General features: G+C 44.7%; 3 protein-coding genes across 4 annotated transcripts; all 3 read left to right on the top strand.

Annotated features, from left to right (window-relative positions):
* Nucleotides 1-255: 255 nt before the first annotated feature.
* On the top strand, nucleotides 256-9165 carry si:dkey-57a22.11 (uncharacterized protein LOC569865 homolog). 2 transcript variants are annotated; one of them, XM_040149374.1, is made up of 9 exons: nucleotides 256-451; nucleotides 3397-3526; nucleotides 3658-3833; nucleotides 3998-4072; nucleotides 5026-5099; nucleotides 5209-5360; nucleotides 5505-7610; nucleotides 8329-8440; nucleotides 8526-9165. In XM_040149374.1, exons 2-9 carry the CDS (start codon nucleotides 3442-3444, stop codon nucleotides 8656-8658), a joined length of 2913 nt encoding a protein of 970 aa, XP_040005308.1. In that variant the 5' UTR covers nucleotides 256-451; nucleotides 3397-3441; the 3' UTR covers nucleotides 8659-9165. The 2 variants fall into 2 exon arrangements, with proteins under 2 accessions (XP_040005308.1, XP_040005307.1); XM_040149373.1 differs by having other exon boundaries at nucleotides 8326-8440.
* Nucleotides 9166-9327: 162 nt separating this feature from the next.
* On the top strand, nucleotides 9328-13912 carry LOC120801704 (uncharacterized protein C2orf80-like). The gene is made up of 8 exons (XM_040148888.1): nucleotides 9328-9560; nucleotides 9662-9743; nucleotides 9948-10030; nucleotides 11379-11469; nucleotides 12033-12110; nucleotides 12295-12382; nucleotides 13515-13622; nucleotides 13740-13912. The coding sequence occupies exons 1-8, from the start codon at nucleotides 9520-9522 to the stop codon at nucleotides 13910-13912; spliced, it is 744 nt and encodes a 247-aa protein (XP_040004822.1). The 5' UTR covers nucleotides 9328-9519.
* Nucleotides 13913-14161: 249 nt separating this feature from the next.
* Nucleotides 14162-16291, top strand: LOC120801702 (gamma-crystallin M2-like). Its single transcript, XM_040148884.1, has 3 exons — nucleotides 14162-14237; nucleotides 14966-15237; nucleotides 15907-16291. The coding sequence occupies exons 1-3, from the start codon at nucleotides 14162-14164 to the stop codon at nucleotides 16180-16182; spliced, it is 624 nt and encodes a 207-aa protein (XP_040004818.1). The 3' UTR covers nucleotides 16183-16291.
* Nucleotides 16292-16975: the final 684 nt, after the last annotated feature.

Raw genomic sequence — 16975 nt, 5'->3', positions numbered from 1 at the left:
GATCTAACTGTCTATCGGAATCATTTGCTTGTGTACATTTGTTTTTCTTTCATTAAATTATACTATTTCGTGTGGTAATGCAGGTGTGTAGTGTATTCTTGTGCAGGTCGTAGAGTGTGTATAATATAAGTAGTGTGTAAACTCTCTTTTGTCCTTTTTTCTTATGTTCAGAATAATTTTATTTGCACTGCAAAACCTATGATACCTGTTTTGGCAATTCTGTGTTTAACCTGATGAGACAAGCCCGGGGGAACAACGCCCAACGGTTTAGGACACACCTCCAATCGCATGCGCAGACGCGCGGCGGACTTTTTGTTTATGTTTAAAATGGATAATGCGGTAGCTGTCGTTAGGAAGGTCATAATGGGCTTTATTTAATCAATCCACGGCCACTATCAAGGAAATTTGCCGACAACAGGCGAAGTGTATCGCAGGTTCACGTTTAACAGGGGTAAGTTGTGTCTAAATTTCGAGGATAACGTGCTGACGCCGGCTAAACCGCCGGTCTCACCGCCTAGCAGCGGATTCACCATTCGAAGACGCTGGGTGATGCTAAAGTCGGCTAACTGACGACAGAATTGACTACTCAGTTAAAATTTCCTCTTTATTTTCAGCAAAGTTAATCGCCTACACTCGGCAGACATGTTTACTTTGATGATGGAAAAAACTGTAGGTGCTGGCGTTATTTATTTAACCCAAATTTAAAAATTACATACATTTAAGATCTAATTATGTGTTACAATGTCACTTTCTATATATCACAACAGACTGACACTTATTTCTATATATTCTGCTATCCTGTAGTTCTTACAGTATACAAATTATATTATACCATTCGACTTTGTTACCTTTGTCAGTAATTAATAACTGCACTAAGTTGGGAGTTAGTGTTGCAAATGTACCTCATTATTTCACACTTGGGTACAATAAAATGCTGTACATACACTCACTTTGCTCTTTATTAGGAACACCTGTACACCGTTTTATCAATGCAGTGATCCAGTCAGCCAATCACATGGCAGCAGGGCAGTGCATAAAATCCTGCAGATGCAGGTCAGAAGCTCCAGTTAATGTTCACGTCAGACATCAGAACGGGGAAAAATGTGATCTCAGTGACTTTGACCTTGGCAGGATTGTTGGTGCCAGAAGGGCGGGTTTGAGTGTTTCTGAAACTGCTGATCTCTTGGGATTTTCCACACACAGCAGTCTCTAGAGTTTCTACTCAGAATGGAGCCAAGTACAAAAAACTTCCAGTGAGCAGAAGTTCTGTGGACGGAAACGCCTTGTTGGTGAGAGAGGTCAGAGGAGACTGGCCAGACTGGTTGGAGCTGACAGAAAGGCTGCGGTGACTCAGATAACTGCTCTTTACAACTGCGGTGAACAGAAAAGCATCTCAGAATCTAACCTTGAGCTGGACGGGCTACAACAGCAGAAGACCACGTCAGGTTCCAGTCCTGTCAGCCAAGAACAGAAACTTGAGGCTGCAGTGGCTACAGACTGCCCCAAAACTGGACAGTTGAAGCCTGGAAAATGTAGCCCTGGTCTGATGAATCTGGATTTCTGCTGAGGCAGCTGATGGTAGGGTCAGAATCTGGTGTCGACAGCATGAATTCATGGACCCAACCTGCCTTGTGTCCTCAGTCCAGGCTGGTGGTGGTGGTGGTGTAATGATGTGGGGTTGTTTTCTTGAAGCACTTTTGGCCCCTTAATACCAATCAACCATCGTTTGAATGCCACAGACCATCTGAGTGTTGTTGCTGAGCATGTGCTTCCCTTTATGGCCACAGTTTACCATCTTCTAATGGCTACTTCCAGCAGAATAATGCTCCATCTCACATTAGCTACTCAAACTGGTTTACGAACTTGACGATGAGTTCAGTGAACTTCAGTGGCCTCCCAGTCACCACATCTGAATCCAGTAGAAAAACCTTTGGGATCCAGTAGAACAGGAGATTGGCAGCATGAATGTGCAGCTGACAAATCTTCAGAAATGATGTGATGCAATCAGGTCAACATGGAGCAGAATCTCAAAGGAAAGCTTCCAACATCCTGTGGAATCCAGGCCACGAAGACCTGAGGCTGTTTTGAGATTAAAGGGAGGCCCTACCCAGTATTAGTGTGGTGTTCCTAATAAAGTGCTCAGTGGGTGTAGCTTTATTCCAGTTTGCTGTACAGTTTATTCCTCCTAACGGGTTTTTTTTTTTTGTATCTGAATAGAGGTGTTATTTAATTTTGATTCATGGGTAGTCTGATAATACTGATATCTTTACTATTTATTGTTAAAAGCAACTAATGTACTTTGATGTAAGGGAGAGAAATATGTCATAATTTATGAGGTGAATATATTTTAAGTATCACCAAATAATTTACCAGAGGAGGCATTTATTTTTACTACTCTGTTAATTTTTTAATCACATATAAAGTTGCAACTAAAGATTATATTAATTCTTAGTTAATCTCAGCTACTTATATTTTCGATTACTTGATAAATCATTTCTCTATAAAATGTCAGAAAACACTTTAAATTCGTGTTATAACTTTATATTTTTTGGCCCGAAGTGATGTCTTCAGATGTCTTGATTGGCCCAGCTAACAGTCCCAAACTCAAAGATGTTCATGCTTCTACCATGTGTGACATCAAATCCTAACATTTGAGAAGCTGGAACAAGCAAATGTTTGGCATTTCTGCCTAAGAAATGACTTAAAAGATTGTTCAATTATCAAAATAGCTGCAAATATTGCAGCACTAAGGAGAGCGTTGATGTACCCCGCATATGATAAAATGTGTGGTATCAATTCTATTGACACTATAGTTGCAACTAACGTTTATTTTCGTTACGGTGATTGATCTCCAGATTACTTTCTAAATGAATTGGTAAATCAACCAGAAAAAAGTGAAAGTTGCCCATTATATTTTCTCAAAGCCCAAGATGATGTATTCAATTTGCTTGTTTTATTTGACCAATAATTCAAAACCCAAAAATAGTCAGTTTACAATCTGATATGACAAATATAAGCATCAAATCATCACACTGGACAAGCTTTAACTAGCAAATGTTTTGAATTTTTGCTAGAAAAATCACTAAAACGACTAATCGACTATCCAGATTAATGCCGGATTACTTGTCTGTCAGTCGACTAATTGTTGCAGGTCTAATTGATACTAGCATTGATACTCAAAACAAGAATTTGTATCTGAAGTATCGATACTTTGTCCACCCCTATTGAAGATTAGTATCATATGCATTATGTGGATAAGCTTACTTGTTAATGTTAATGCGTGACTAGGCCCAATCGGACAGACATGTCACCCATCGAAAACAACGTTGGCCGATTTACAGTACAAAAGCTTTGTTGTTCTCAGTTTCTTGTTTTCTTTTTCTTTTTTTATCTCAGGTCATTGATTTCTTCATTAAAGCAGCTCTTCATGTTCATCTGATTATGTTCACTGTGAAGACAATGACACCTTCAAAAGCTTCCAAGCAGGCTTCAGCTGCAGCATCAAAGATCAAAAATAAGATCCTCAGTGAGTCTCATTCATTTCTGTGCCTTATGTTGTACAACCACACGATACTAAAGGCTTTATGGCTCGCAGACATCTGCTGAAGGAAAATAAAATGTTGTTAATGTTGTAATGTTTCTCCTCGGCCACACCAGACACCTCGTCCTTCTTCAAGATCTCTTTGAAGACCAATAACAAGGCCTTAGCTCTTGCTTTGGAGGCCCAGAAGGAGAGGAGCAGGCAGCTGGAGAGGGAGATTGTGTGCCTGCAGAAACAACTGGAGGCTCTGTGCTTCGAACTGGCCACCAGGAAATACAAGGACAGGAAACTGGTGGGTTTGTTGTTTGCTTCAGGTAGTTAACGTAAAAAGGCCTGTTGGGCAGAAAGCAGTCATTGTGGACCATTTGTTATGATGCTCGGACTATCTCAGAAATGTTCTGTTTGATTTGGTGATGGATTGTATTGGCAGCAGTTCATCTTGTTTTTCTGTCACAGCTCCTCATCTTGAAAAACCTCCATAGAAACACTCTGCAGCACTTCGACGTGGTGGCCGACTTATTCTCCGACAGTGTAAGGATTCCCCTCAATAAGTATTACCATTTTTTTTTTTTTATGGCAGGTTTGAGTTGTCTGTACTGTATTTGCTGAAATTTTGAAAATCACATAATAAAATGTTAAACATATATTCGTCCCAATGAGACATGAAAACTGTGAACCGCGATAACTCGATGAGACTTTTTCAGGAAAGATTTATATTTAAATATGATTAAAAAATTACCATTAGATTGTTGCCCATCCCTCCTGTTACATCTCAGACTGTAAAGTGTATATAGCCTTTATTTATCCAGGCGGTCCCACTGTTACGAGATTCCTTTTGAAAGAGTGACCTGAGTGCAGTAGAAGAACTAGTTAGAAAGAGGAAACACACATCAAACAAATCCAGTCACACACAAGCACATGCAAACAAACAACATCAGAAACAGTCACAAACATCTCTAAAAAAAAAGGTCCGAAAAAAATAGAGTTTAAATTCATCCAGCTGGACGAGACTTTGAAGTCCTTTGTAGTTCATTGTTTTTGTATGGTTCAAACAACTGGAAGAACAGTCTTCCCATGTTCGTTATTTACCGCTGGGGTATCGAGCCCGGCAGTCCTGGGATCTGATTTCTAATGAAATGCAGGATAAGGGGATAATGTTCATCGTGTTGTTTTAAAGGTTTTAAAGTTGTTTTAAAGGTTACATGAGAACAGGAAGTCTCCATAGTCAAGCAGAGACACAATGGTGGTCAATTTCACATTGGTTTCCATGTCCTCAAGAGAAAAACATTTATTCCAGTGTAAGAAACCCATGTTTATCTTTAGTTTCTGTGCCAGTTTTTCCACATAGGGTTTGAATATTAGACTGCTATCTAACCAGATTCACGTGTATTTATGAGACTGAATATTAATAATAATAACAGAAAATTCCTAGTAATAACAAACTATACATAATCTTTGATCATGACTGTATTTATTACCCACAGGATCTGCCTAAACTCTCTCAGGATAACAAGACCTTATTTGGTAACATCAACGATGAAAATCTTGCAGTGGAAAGGTGAGCAAATACTGTTACAGATTTAAATTCACTCTGAGCTAAGAGCCTTGTTTGATTTAGGAAGCTCTGTCTTGCTTTTTCATTGCTTTCCCATCCTCTCCCATTTTAGTCCTACAGATCAGTTACCTCCTCGGCCAGAGATGTCAAGGGATTTGTTGTGTCCCAGAAAAAACGTAACAGCAGACCTGCCTGAAAAAAACATGGATGAGAATGTCTTCCTTATCCAGAGTAGACCCATTAAGTCCACCGATGCTTACAATGGTAGGGGGGATAAAAGTTATGAAATTTTAGTGTTTATCTTCATCAGACATTTTAGAGTTATCTACCCTGTGATACTGATGTTTTATTCACCAGAAATGGTCATTTGTATATTTTCCACAACTGCTTTTTTTTTTTTTTTCACAGATAATACAGACGTTGAGAAAAGGCTTTCGAGCCAGCGTATCCAAGCTCCCCAGACAGGAACATCCCGTCCATCCAGCAGCCTAAGGGATGAAGTAGAGAGGCTGTCGATGATCTTCTCTCAGTCAGGGTCGGACATGAAGGCAGTCCTCTGTCCTCAGAACAGTCAAACCTCCTCGCTTCTCGGCACGTGTGAAAAATCCCAACCATTTCCCACAGATAATGTGAACCCTCCCTGTGGCTCAGTCATGGAAACTGAACCAGATCATAGTAACAAACAAGAGAAAACTTTGCTCCTGAATACAACAATGGAGATGACGCAGAGTAATGCTCCCGAGATAGTCACTGTGGAAACCAAGGCCAAAAAACCGAGGCCGAAAGGCCAGAAGAAAAAGGAAGAAGCCCGTGGGTCGAGTGTGGCTGAAAATCCACAAGTGAAGAACTCTGCAGATTCTAGGATGAGTGAGGCTCAGACTGCTCCCGCTGACACTGTGTTACAGACAGATGACCAGGCACTGGAGGATATCAGAGACCTAGAAAACAAGTGTCAGTCACCTAAAAAACAGTCTAGGAGTATCCTTACCTCTCGCTTGCCCAAGTTGAGCAAGTCCGAAGCTGGCGGCTGTCAGAGAATGGCAAAGGGGAAATTCAAATCACATCACCACACCAAGTCAAAGACAGAGTCCTGTGACATCGTCCTACCAGATCTTGACGATTATTTCATGGATCCTGAAAATAAAGTCTCCAAAGCCGGCGGAAGTGCAAAATTACCGCCAGAGAAAGACACTGCAGAAGAAGAAGTGTCCAGGATCACATACAGGAGGTCCAGGGTCAAAGGGAGGAGGGTATCTTCAGTCACCAGTAAAACTGTATTCACTTTGCCATCTCGTGAAAGCGAGAGCAGTGGTTCCAAATTAGAACAGCCCCGTAATGAAGAAGAAGAAGTTCGGGGAAAATATGAAGCATGCAAAGACCAAGAGCAACCTGACGAGTTCCTGTTCACACGTCCAGAGTCCGTCTATGTGAGGAGTCTTTCCCCTAGTGGCAATCACTCACAGAGCAAAATGAAGACCACAACAAATTCTGGGGGAAGTCACAAATCAAAATGCAGAGGGACGTTTGTTATCGCAGTGGCGAGAGATAGCACCTCATCGAACAGTGCATCACCGCACGTGGGTGATGTAGAGCAGGATTTAATGCCTTCCACAGGATCCTTCCACTGTGAGGCAGAGGAGCCGCCAACAGTCCTTCAATGTTCAGAATCAGATCCGCACAGGAACAGTGATAGAGACTTTGTCAAGGAAACACAGAGCTCCTGTAAGCGTCCTTGGGTTGCCACGCAGGATTCGGGGATCTTTCGAGGAGACTTGGGAAGCAATGATAACCGTGAAGTACTGCTGCTGGACCAAGACTCTACTACAAGCACAGAGTTTCAGAAACCTAAAAAAGCCAGGAGAGAAGAAACCGGGCGATCTGGCAAGAAGAAAGCAGCGCAGAGGAAGGAGTGTGATGACCTTTTACATGACAAGAAAAAGAGGAATAAAAGCAGCCATAGCAACAAAGGATTAAGATCAGAAAAGAAAGCACGTCGTCTTCAGGAAGCCAGTGATGCCTCACCTCTCTGTGGCACTGACGATCCTGAGAGAAGTGAAGAACAACTAGACCATTTACAAGCGGCCGACATCAGTGAAACGGATGACATCTTTGAGCACCTCTACGATTCAAAACCCACCAAGTCAAAGTCCAGGATGGATTCCAAACCGAAAGAGTGTAGAAAGAAATCCAAGCTGCACACACCCAAGGAAACTACAAATCCAAGGGAGACGTTTGTTGTCTATAGGCGGAAAACTCAAGACGGCATTTCACTGAACAACGCCAGGACATGTAATGTGTCAGGCGCCTACAGTCACGCGGTGGACGCCGGTGACGAGGCAGTTCATCCGAATCTAGGAGACCTGCTGGCGGATGAGACGCCACCGTGGCTGGCCATGGATGTTAGCACTGCGAACACCGAGGTGGACTCTCTACTGGCCAGTCCGAACAGGGAGGCATCGGGCGGGGCGGCAGTCATTGAGGAGTCTACCGCCGGCGCAGACCAAACCTCTCCAGGTGTGGTGTCCACTGTCGTGTGTCTTTCGGCAATAGATCCATAAATGTGTGTGCGTTCAGACTAATTAAAGGTTTGATGTATTGCCTACATTAGCTCACTTCAGATATATCAGTATTGGCCTTTATGTCAACTAGAATAGCATTGAATAGTTAATTGATTGATTATTTGATTGACAGAAAATAAATCTGCACCTATTTTGATGATTGAATAATAGTTTGGTCTATTTTGTTAAGTAAAAATGCCAAACCTTTGCCGGTTCCAGCTTCACAAATGTAAGAATTTGATCCTTTTGTTTGTCATACAAAAGCGTAAACTGAATATCTGACCATGTGCTGTGGGAAATTATAACAGGAATTTTCATGATTTATTTATTTTTTTAACGTTTAAAACAATGAATTGACAACATAATCAGCAGATGAATCGATAATGAAAATAACAGTTGCAGCCCTGGTTAAACTTTTGCGCCTAGTGCACATCCTGGTCACAATTCCTTTCTTATCCAGTTGTGTTGTTGTGGGGGCAATAATCTAAGAGCTAGATACGTTAACGCGGCGGTGTACGTGAGAAAAAATATGTTTTCTCCTAATTTTGATAAACTGACACTCTAGTTTTGGCTGATTTGATGAAAAATGCAAATTTGTAAACTTGTTTTGTCTGTTTTTTTTAATGAGTTACTTAAAGGGCAGCTTTGGTCTGATTTATTGTGTGTTGCAGCAGGAAGAGTCCTAACCTCCCTGACCAACACCATTTCAACCCCAGACAGCGCAAACAGAGGCAGAACCAGGAGACGTAACGGTGTTGTCAGTTATAAGGAGCCGCCCCTCAACAGGTGACAACCCGGTTTCAGTATTGATTATACCAGCAAAACAGCTGTGATTACTTTATAATAATAATCATTTCTTCTTTTTAAACAGCAAAATAAGGCGTGGAGATAAATTCACCGACAGCATGTTTCTGAGCTCTCCGGTGTTTAAGGATGGCAAGAAGAAGAGGCAGAAGAAGACTGTGGCCAAGCCAAAGTTGGAAAGATCCCTCTTTGTGGACTGATTATTTTCTCCCTTTTTTTTCATAATCTGGTTTATTTTAATAGTCGGTTTGCTTTAAAAGCTTAATAAAGACCTTTTTAATGAGTCTTTTAAATCACTTAAACAGGTTTGCTGTCAATCATATTTTGTAGTCTGGACTGGAGAGGTGCTCCTACGATGCACATTTCACCGATGTGTATATTCTCCCATCCGTTGCTCCGCTTGTTTTCCAGTGATATCTGCTGGGTAATGGTCAGAGAGACTGGCGGGAGGTCTGTCATAAATTATTCAGTCCAGGCCATTTGCCTGAGAAACCTGATCCACATCAGAAAGGTTACCCGATTCAGTGTTGCATGACTGCAGGCGACCATCTTTAGGGGTTTGTGTCCCTGGAGCTGAAGTGTCGTAAGCGTCTGCTTTTGTTGTAAAACATCAGTTTCTGGTCGTACAGGACTGTGTGTGGTGAGTACAGATGCTTGCCTGTTGAATTTGTTTTGAATATGCCAGTTTTTTTGTTTTTTTTGTCTTCTCATTAAAATTTGTTATTGTACAGAATAGATGGATTCAGTTTGGGATTTGTTACACTCACCTGTTTCACCGTTACAGAGAATGTGTTTCTGAGAAGGACTGGAATTACTGGATAGTTATCTCATTGCTTTTATTGGTAGCTCTGTGTGTGTGTGTGGTCCGACGAAGGGTGTCAGGTCCATTTCCTGGCTACATAGCTCGGCATCCTCAGCAATAACAGTGTTATGCAAGCTAAGCTGGCCTTCGCTGCCACCGACACATCGGTTGTTTTCCACTTTGCCATGGTAATGAATGATAGAGGAATAGAAAATATTCAAATCTATTGCTGTTGTCTTTGCAGGAGTTCATTCAGAAAATGGGGGCAAGGCAGCTGAAAAGAGATGTCGAGGCACTTATGTGAGTGGAAATTAAAAGCCTGGAGGTGGTTGAAAAGCGCAATATGATTCATGTTTTAAAATGGCACCTGATTCCTTTTTTTCCTCCCCCCCCCCAAACAGTGGCGATTACATTGGGCAGAAACTCCGAGAAAATTCATTCGATCCGAAGGGGAAGGGGACGTCCACAATGCTGGATGACCTGGTAAAAGCTCAACATTAGATAGCTTGTCCTCATCTGAAGCAGACCTGGCCGAGTTAGTTGCCACAGCGGCTGTTCAGTTCAGGGGTTCTCTATGTAAACGATCAAAACTTTTTTCTTCTTTTTTTTAAAGTTTGATAGACTTAGTTGAAATTCAGCTTCCGTACTTCTGTCTTGCATCTGCTGCAGTATGTGTTTTTTTTCCAGGCTCACTACGATCTGGCAATCGGTGTTGCCCTTTGGTGGTTGGACAAGGAAGAAGGAAGGGAGGTGCTTGACAGCGACATCATGTAAGCTGCTAGAGTTAGACTAAAAACTGAAGTTATAGCTGTAGGTTAAAGTTATTGTGGTTATTATTGTGATGTTCAAACCCACCCCAGAACTTCCAAAGCTACCAGATGTAACCAGCTGAATTTGGGAGAAACGAGTGTATAAAGCTGCGGAGGACATAAAGAATAACTGTGTCTGATGCAGTCATAACAAAAACCGCGCTGTAGGCGAAAGTTTCACTGAGTGTAAGCATCATGTAACTTATACTGTCAAACAGTGCGGGAAACAAGCGGAAATAAAAAGTTTACGAGGTCGAACTGCACTTGACGGGTTAATATTGCTATGTTTAGACGCTGAGAGGGATCACGGCCAGGATGTGGCAGCAGTGACTGGCGATGGCAGCCGAAGGCCCCTCTGTCTCCTGCATAGAGACCCTTGACTGGTTGTGTTTCTCTGGCTGCGTTCCATCGTGGATCCACTTAGTAACAAACTGCAATCGATTGGTTACAATATTAACCCTGAGTCAACCAAAACACCCCATGAGTAAACCTCACAGCTAACCGTTCCCGCACCTCTACTGCTTTTTAAATTGAACTTTAAAATGCTATGAAAAATTAAGAAGCAGAAACATGAGAGCTAGGTAGTGAGGTCAGCAAGTGTCGGAGACAGATACGCAGCCACAGTTCATTACACGGGGATTTGAGCATTATGGCCAGATGTGGAAGCTGAAGAGGAGCTCAGATAGAGGACAGTGCCTATAAAAAGGTCCGTAGCGGGAGGGTTTCTCCATAGCAGGTACGCGGTAACAAGCCTCCAGGAACAACTCCGAGATAGAGAGCGAGAAATGACACATCAATTAAACGTCCCGCTTTCTCCCAAAAGGGCTGAATATGTGGGCAGGGTCCGGACTCTCTCCAGTAAAAGTACTGGGTCTCAGTTCATTTGAATTTCCTGTTGTGGTCCAACAGAAATCCCTCCATATCAACAAATCAGTGGAGGTACACCGAGTTTGCCGGGCGTGTAAGCACACCTCCTCAGGTATTCCCATCCTCACCTCTTTTTCCCAAAGCTGCCTTACATAACTCCGTGAGTTGTTCACTGAGGTGATAGCCTTGTGTAATTTGCCTCCAATCCCATTATTACTTTCGCCCGTAGAAGCATCTATAAATACCTGAGTCATTTTTGAGGGGGTTTTCAGGATTGGAACCTCTTAAACTCCCGTAAGAATCCTGCCTAATCAGCTCAGACCCTGCACTTCTGGCTACTCGACACAATAATAAAGGAACTTTTGATCCGCTGAGCCACATTTTTGGCCAGTTATTGGCCTTTGTGGATGTGAATTTGATCCCACATTCCTCTCTCCAACAGTGGAGCAACATGCAGCTCAGGAGGTGCCCAGTACCCTAATCGCTTAGAGCGGGAGGCTATGATCCTGTCATCCTTTGCTGGGATTATTATGGTAAGTGTTATCTATACATGATTGCAGCTTTTATTAAATCTTGACGTCCCAGTAAAGTAAAACACCTTAAAAGGCCCGAGAGGGACTATCAATACTGTATCGTGTATACGGGCACGTTTTCATTCATTTTTTTTCTTATCGTTTATTCATTTTTTACTCAAGGATGCATTTTAAGACATAAATGCTGTATGTATGCATCTAGATTGGGTTTCAGTGGGAGAAAATGATCAAATTGTGTCTGTGAAAAAGAAACAGGAGAAGGTAGAGGAAGTGGAAATCGACAGGAGAGGAGAGTGTAAGCCTAAAAAACAGGGTACCTCCTCGTCCTCAGTAATAATCACTACCCTGACTCAAATGGAAAAACCCTCACCTGAGAAGCTCCGGGCAGCTTCTCTAATCATACCGCCCAAATAGCGAAGACGGAGCAATAGACTCTTGCTTCACTTTCCTTCCTCATTTCAAAATCCCCAGAGCCCTCCTGAGGTGAACGTGACGACGGTGGCAGAAGGTATTTGGTGGTTAAACTGCTGGTTTTTTAACCTGTGCACGTTTCCCTGCTTCAGAATAGCCTGCCAGTGGAGGAGATCTTGGCTCTGTACAGGTGTAAACCAGCAGCATCATACCCCAACCAGCGATCCAAGGTACAACCAGTGTCCCGGCGAGCGATTCACACTCACGTTTAGTATAAGAAACAGATGAACTCTGTTTGTCCAGTTATTGTCTGAACAGTTTGGGGAGCGGCGGCCACGGCCATTTTGTGTCTTCCTCATTATGTAATGTTGGTAATGTAGAAAATGTAATTCCATATTTTGCTTTTAACCCCAGGGCGCAATTGTCTGTCCCTTCACTCTGTCCTACCATCCGTTTGCCATGCTCGGCTCCTACAAGGCTGTGCACCACTCCAAGAAGCACAGTAAGTGCATGTGCAGTAAATGTGAACCACACTTATCTGGAATCGACTAACACAATGGGTCCCAATCTCTTTGACCTTTAGCAGCTAAACAGTGGCTACGCTCAACCCCCCCCCCCCCCATCACAGGCTGGGTCAGGGTTATAGCTCTGTGAGCTGGAAACAGCTCAGCCCAACAGTAATGTTGCCCTCTGAAAAGGTTTAATTTAAACAGGCTTGTTCAGAGTCCGACAAGAAAAAATGAACATCCTGAATAGACGAGTTGGTCCTTTTTAAGACCTTCCTCGAGTAAAAGTACAGAAGTATTATCAGTAAAATGTGCTTCAAGCATTCGAGCAGAAGCCCCGGCTCTGCAGAAAATGGCCCCTGGGACTGACATCATCATCATCATCATCATCAGTATGCGGGGCTGCAACAAACGATTATTTTCATTGTCGATTAATCTGCCAATTGTTTCTCTGATTGATCAATTGTTTGGTCTTTGAAACATCAAATATTTGTCTAAAATAACGTCGCAGAGCCGAAGAGGACGTCTTTAAATGTCTTGTTTTGTTTCAGCGAAAGTGCAAAAGCTCCAAAACGCTCAGTTTTAAATGAACGACAGGAAATCTTCTCATTTGAGAGGCCGAAGTCTGCGAATATCTGACACTGTTTCAGGAATATCATGCAAATATTTCTGCTTGAAAAATGACTGAAAAGATGAATGAATTATCAAAATAGTAGCCGATTATTTTTTGACTGGTCGATTAATCGCTTCAGCTCCAACCTTGTGTATGACTTAGTAACATTTTGCTGTTGCAGCTGGTGGAGGTGCAGTTGATCTGAACCACTTTTGATCAATGCGTTGCATTTTATGCGGTAAAACTGATGAAAAAGGCGAACCTGTTAAGTAACTAGTGACTGAAACCGTCTGATAAAGGTCTCGGAGTGAATGTAAGTAGACAGAAGCACAAGGTGGAAACGTTCAGGTAAAATACAAGACGCCAAAACTGTGCTTCGGTTGGACACTTGAGTGTTTCCGCTCAGGCCGTTTCTACCACTGCTCTCTACCATCTCGGGGCCCCTCGCGTTTCTCTTTAACCCTCACGGACGTGTCGGTTAATTGAACAAAAACCTTCCATAAAACCTCTCGTAGATCAGAAGCTGAAGAGATGGCTGTCGGAGAGGGCGAAGGCGAGACTCCCAGTGCGATCTTCCTCCTCCTCCTCCTCCTCCTCCTCGTCTCTGTCCGTCCCCAGCGTGAGTACCCACAACACCACATCACCGTCTTCAATCCAGAATATCTTGGGGGGGGGGAGCTCTACTGGGCCTCTACTGCCACCCGGTGGGTCTGACCGCACACCTCTCCTCCCCGTCTCAGGACAGCAGCGAGCCCCGGCGGGCTTCGCCGGAGTCGCTGCGGGACTGAAGCCGGCCGCGGACCCGGTCTCCGGGCTTCTCGAGAAGCGCCGGCGCTGCCGCCCCGCGCCGCACCGACAAGCGGCGGTTCCGAGCGTGCGGCTCCCGGCGGCGGCCGATGAGGCCAAATGTTGATGATTCAGGTGCTTTTTGTGATACCGACATTAAAATACCGCTGACGGCGGCTGGTGATCTGTTGTGCCGGTGGTGATTAATGTGAACGATGCATCGAACTCTTTCCCTGCCATTAACACACAGATGTTGACACTTTCCATCAGTTTTGCACGATTCCCCTGCTGCCGGAGCCGCGGAGCAGCCGCGGGCCCCCCAGCGGTTTTGTGATGAGCCCTGACATTCTGCGTGGGAACTTTAATCCACTTGATGATGGATCAGTGGATTAAACGTGTCTCCGATGTCCATATCAATAAAGAGGGGGCACACTGGGTCAGCAATGTGCCCGGTGGGACTCTGGCATTGATGATTCAGGGATTTTCGCTCTATGCCCAGGATCAAGACTTTTGGCAGCGGCACCAGCGCTTTAAATCCCCGCTCATTGAAAAAACAGCTCAAGCGGGATCTGCTAACCCTTTGATCGAGGTTTATATAGCGGGACTCTGGACCTGCTTTGGGAGACCACCGTTTTTTTTTCCCCCCCGTAGGTGACCGGCTCCAGAACTCTTTGCAGGATGAGTAGTAAGGTAAGAGAGCTTTATCCGTCGCGCTGTAGTGGTCTTCACAAAACCGGCGCGGTGCGGGACTCGCTGGGAGGGATCGAGAACCCCCGACTGGTTCCGGTCCCCCCGGACAAGGTGGCAGTTTTCACAGAGCTGCCGTAGCCGTAATCAAAGCACGTACATCGCGATTGGCACTGAGGTGGCACCGCAGCCGGCGGAACTGGGCTAACTGGGATACAGGCCGGTTAGTTTGTGGGGGGGCGGCGTTCACAAGGACCCGTTAAGACCGGCCCTCTTTTCAGCAGCCTCCCTCGGAAGAAAGTCAACCCGCGGGAGAACGCAAAACGGCGTCCCTTACATCAGTTGTAGTGAATTCCGCAGCGACGATGCTGCATATTCCGGAGACCACTTTCTTTAGCGGCGTCGCCGTAGCTGAGCCCCGTGTCGCCGGAACACACGTGCGATTTCACCTGCTCACCGGTGTTTGTTGAGCGGGAGGAGACCGAGCTGTGAGTTTTGACCCCCCTCTCCGAATCCGCGCAGATCATATTTTACGAGGACAGGAACTTCCAGGGCCGCTCCTATGAGTGCGACGCCGACTGCCCCGACATGCACCCCCACTTCAGCCGCTGCAACTCCATCAAGGTGGAGAGCGGCTGCTGGGTGCTGTACGAGAAGCCCAACTACACCGGCTACCAGTACGTGCTGACCCGGGGGGAGTACCCAGACTACCAGCGCTGGATGGGCTACAACGACAGCATCCGCTCCTGCCGCACCTTCTCCTATGTGAGTCCATCGCCCTGGTTCGTTTGTACGTCTCGCTCCTGTCGGGTGTGCGGATGGTGATGGGGGGTGGATGGATGTGAGGCTTTCGGGGTGATGTGTGTGTGTGTGTGTGTGAGCTCACAGTCAGTAACGGTGTCACGTCGACTAATGAGACACTGTTCGATCATTTCTTTTCGATTTCGATGCACGAAGAGACTGAAGCGTCTTGTGTTCTTTGTTCCAGGCGCCTAAACGTGTGCTTTGCTCTGTTTTCAGTATTTATTTTATTTTTTATTTTGTGCATAACGTAAAGAAGAATAAACACATTGTTAAAAATGGCTTCACTTCTCCTCCCGTCAAACCAACTTTCTCAAAATGCTTAACTGGACGGATTTAACCTCCTAAGGGGGATGAGGGATTTCAGCTGCATGTCATTTATTGGAGAACAATAAAATCCCTCCGAGATCCTTTTCAAAAGCTGGAAAAAAACAAAACATGACTGATTGTTAGGTTTAGGCAGAAATTGCACATCTAAATGTTCATCTTGGGCCAAATAATAAAGGATAATCATTCACAGATGTGGGAGAAAATAAGGCAACAGCCCAGACGCCCATAGAGGCCCGTAGCGGAGGAGCCCCCTTTGCACAGGTGCCGTCCTAATGTTGTCTTTTACTTCACCGTTCTCTCCAGACCAGCGAGGGCCCCTACCGCATACGCATCTACGAGCGGCCAAACTTCCAGGGTCAGATGATGGAGTTCAGCGAGGACTGCGAGTCGGTGCAGGATCATTTTCGCAGCCGCGACATCTACTCCTGCAACGTCATGGACGGCTACTGGACCCTGTACGAGCACCCCAACTACCGCGGCCGGCAGTACTTCATGAGGCCCGGGGAGTACCGCAAGTTCAGTGACTGGGGGGCCACCTGCGCCACCACCGGGTCCTTCCGCAGAATCACAGAGTTCTAATCGGGGATCTCCCTTTAATTTTGTTTGACTTCATTTACATTTCAGCTTCATCGAAAACACCCCTTTCCTCCTCTAAAAGTCCTCTATTTGTGGAAACTGGTAACGTTGATAAAATAATGTTGACTGGGATGTGTCATTGGACTGTGACAAAGAGCTGTACCTGGCAATAAATAAATCGATCCATTGTAAACTAGTCTCTTTGTGCTTGTGAATAAATACTTTGGTAGCGACTGATTTAACTCACCGGCTCACAAACAGGCCACCTGGACATGGCAGTATTGATATAATTACTGCTATTTTGATATCATATTCTTTAAACTACTGTTTCTCATGCTCAGTGGTTACCCCCCCCCCCCGTTTTAATCTGGTCATGAATAAGTCCACATCAATGCCGTTGGACACCACAACACATACTTCCTCATGCCATAAAGGAGCCACTTCATCCGCCCATCCATTAGCTATACCTCTTATCCCCTAGAGGGTCACAGGGGTGGGGGGGGTGGTCACTGGAGCCAGTCCCAGCTGACCTTTGGCCCAACACATACAGACAGACGGCCGATCACGCTCACAGTACAAACCCAGGGGCAGTTTTAGAGCCTCTCTGTCAACCTGCATGTCCTTGGGCTGTGTGAGGACGCCGGAGCAGCCAAGGGAAACCCGGGCGGGCACAGGGGGGGAGGACGCGCACAGTCCACGCAGAGAGGCCCACTGCACCACCGTGCCGCCTGGAGCCACTTTAGTGTCAAAGAGTTTGATATTTGCAGTTAACTTAATTTATTTAAAAAAATAAACG

The sequence above is a fragment of the Xiphias gladius genome, chromosome 16 (assembly GCF_016859285.1).
Source record: "Xiphias gladius isolate SHS-SW01 ecotype Sanya breed wild chromosome 16, ASM1685928v1, whole genome shotgun sequence".
In the NCBI taxonomy this organism is placed as follows: domain Eukaryota; kingdom Metazoa; phylum Chordata; class Actinopteri; order Istiophoriformes; family Xiphiidae; genus Xiphias; species Xiphias gladius.
Note: the sequence above shows the minus strand (reverse complement) of the source record. Positions and strands in the feature narration are given on the sequence as shown.

Excerpts from the sequence above, each read along its gene's own strand:
- LOC120801704 (XM_040148888.1), top strand. The coding sequence starts at position 9,520 with ATGGGGGCAAGGCAGCTGAAAAGAGATGTCGAGGCACTTAT. Across the intron at positions 12,111-12,294 it reads ACCCCAACCAGCGATCCAAG|GGCGCAATTGTCTGTCCCTT; the intron begins GTACAACCAGTG and ends TTTTAACCCCAG. Across the intron at positions 13,623-13,739 it reads TCTGTCCGTCCCCAGCGTGA|GACAGCAGCGAGCCCCGGCG; the intron begins GTACCCACAACA and ends TCCCCGTCTCAG.
- si:dkey-57a22.11 (XM_040149373.1), top strand. The coding sequence starts at position 3,442 with ATGTTCACTGTGAAGACAATGACACCTTCAAAAGCTTCCAAGCAGGCT. Across the intron at positions 3,834-3,997 it reads AATACAAGGACAGGAAACTG|CTCCTCATCTTGAAAAACCT; the intron begins GTGGGTTTGTTG and ends TTTCTGTCACAG. Across the intron at positions 5,361-5,504 it reads GTCCACCGATGCTTACAATG|ATAATACAGACGTTGAGAAA; the intron begins GTAGGGGGGATA and ends TTTTTTTCACAG.
- LOC120801702 (XM_040148884.1), top strand. The coding sequence starts at position 14,162 with ATGGATCAGTGGATTAAACGTGTCTCCGATGTCCATATCAATAAAGAG. Across the intron at positions 14,238-14,965 it reads CTGGGTCAGCAATGTGCCCG|TTTTGACCCCCCTCTCCGAA; the intron begins GTGGGACTCTGG and ends CCGAGCTGTGAG. Across the intron at positions 15,238-15,906 it reads CCTGCCGCACCTTCTCCTAT|ACCAGCGAGGGCCCCTACCG; the intron begins GTGAGTCCATCG and ends CGTTCTCTCCAG.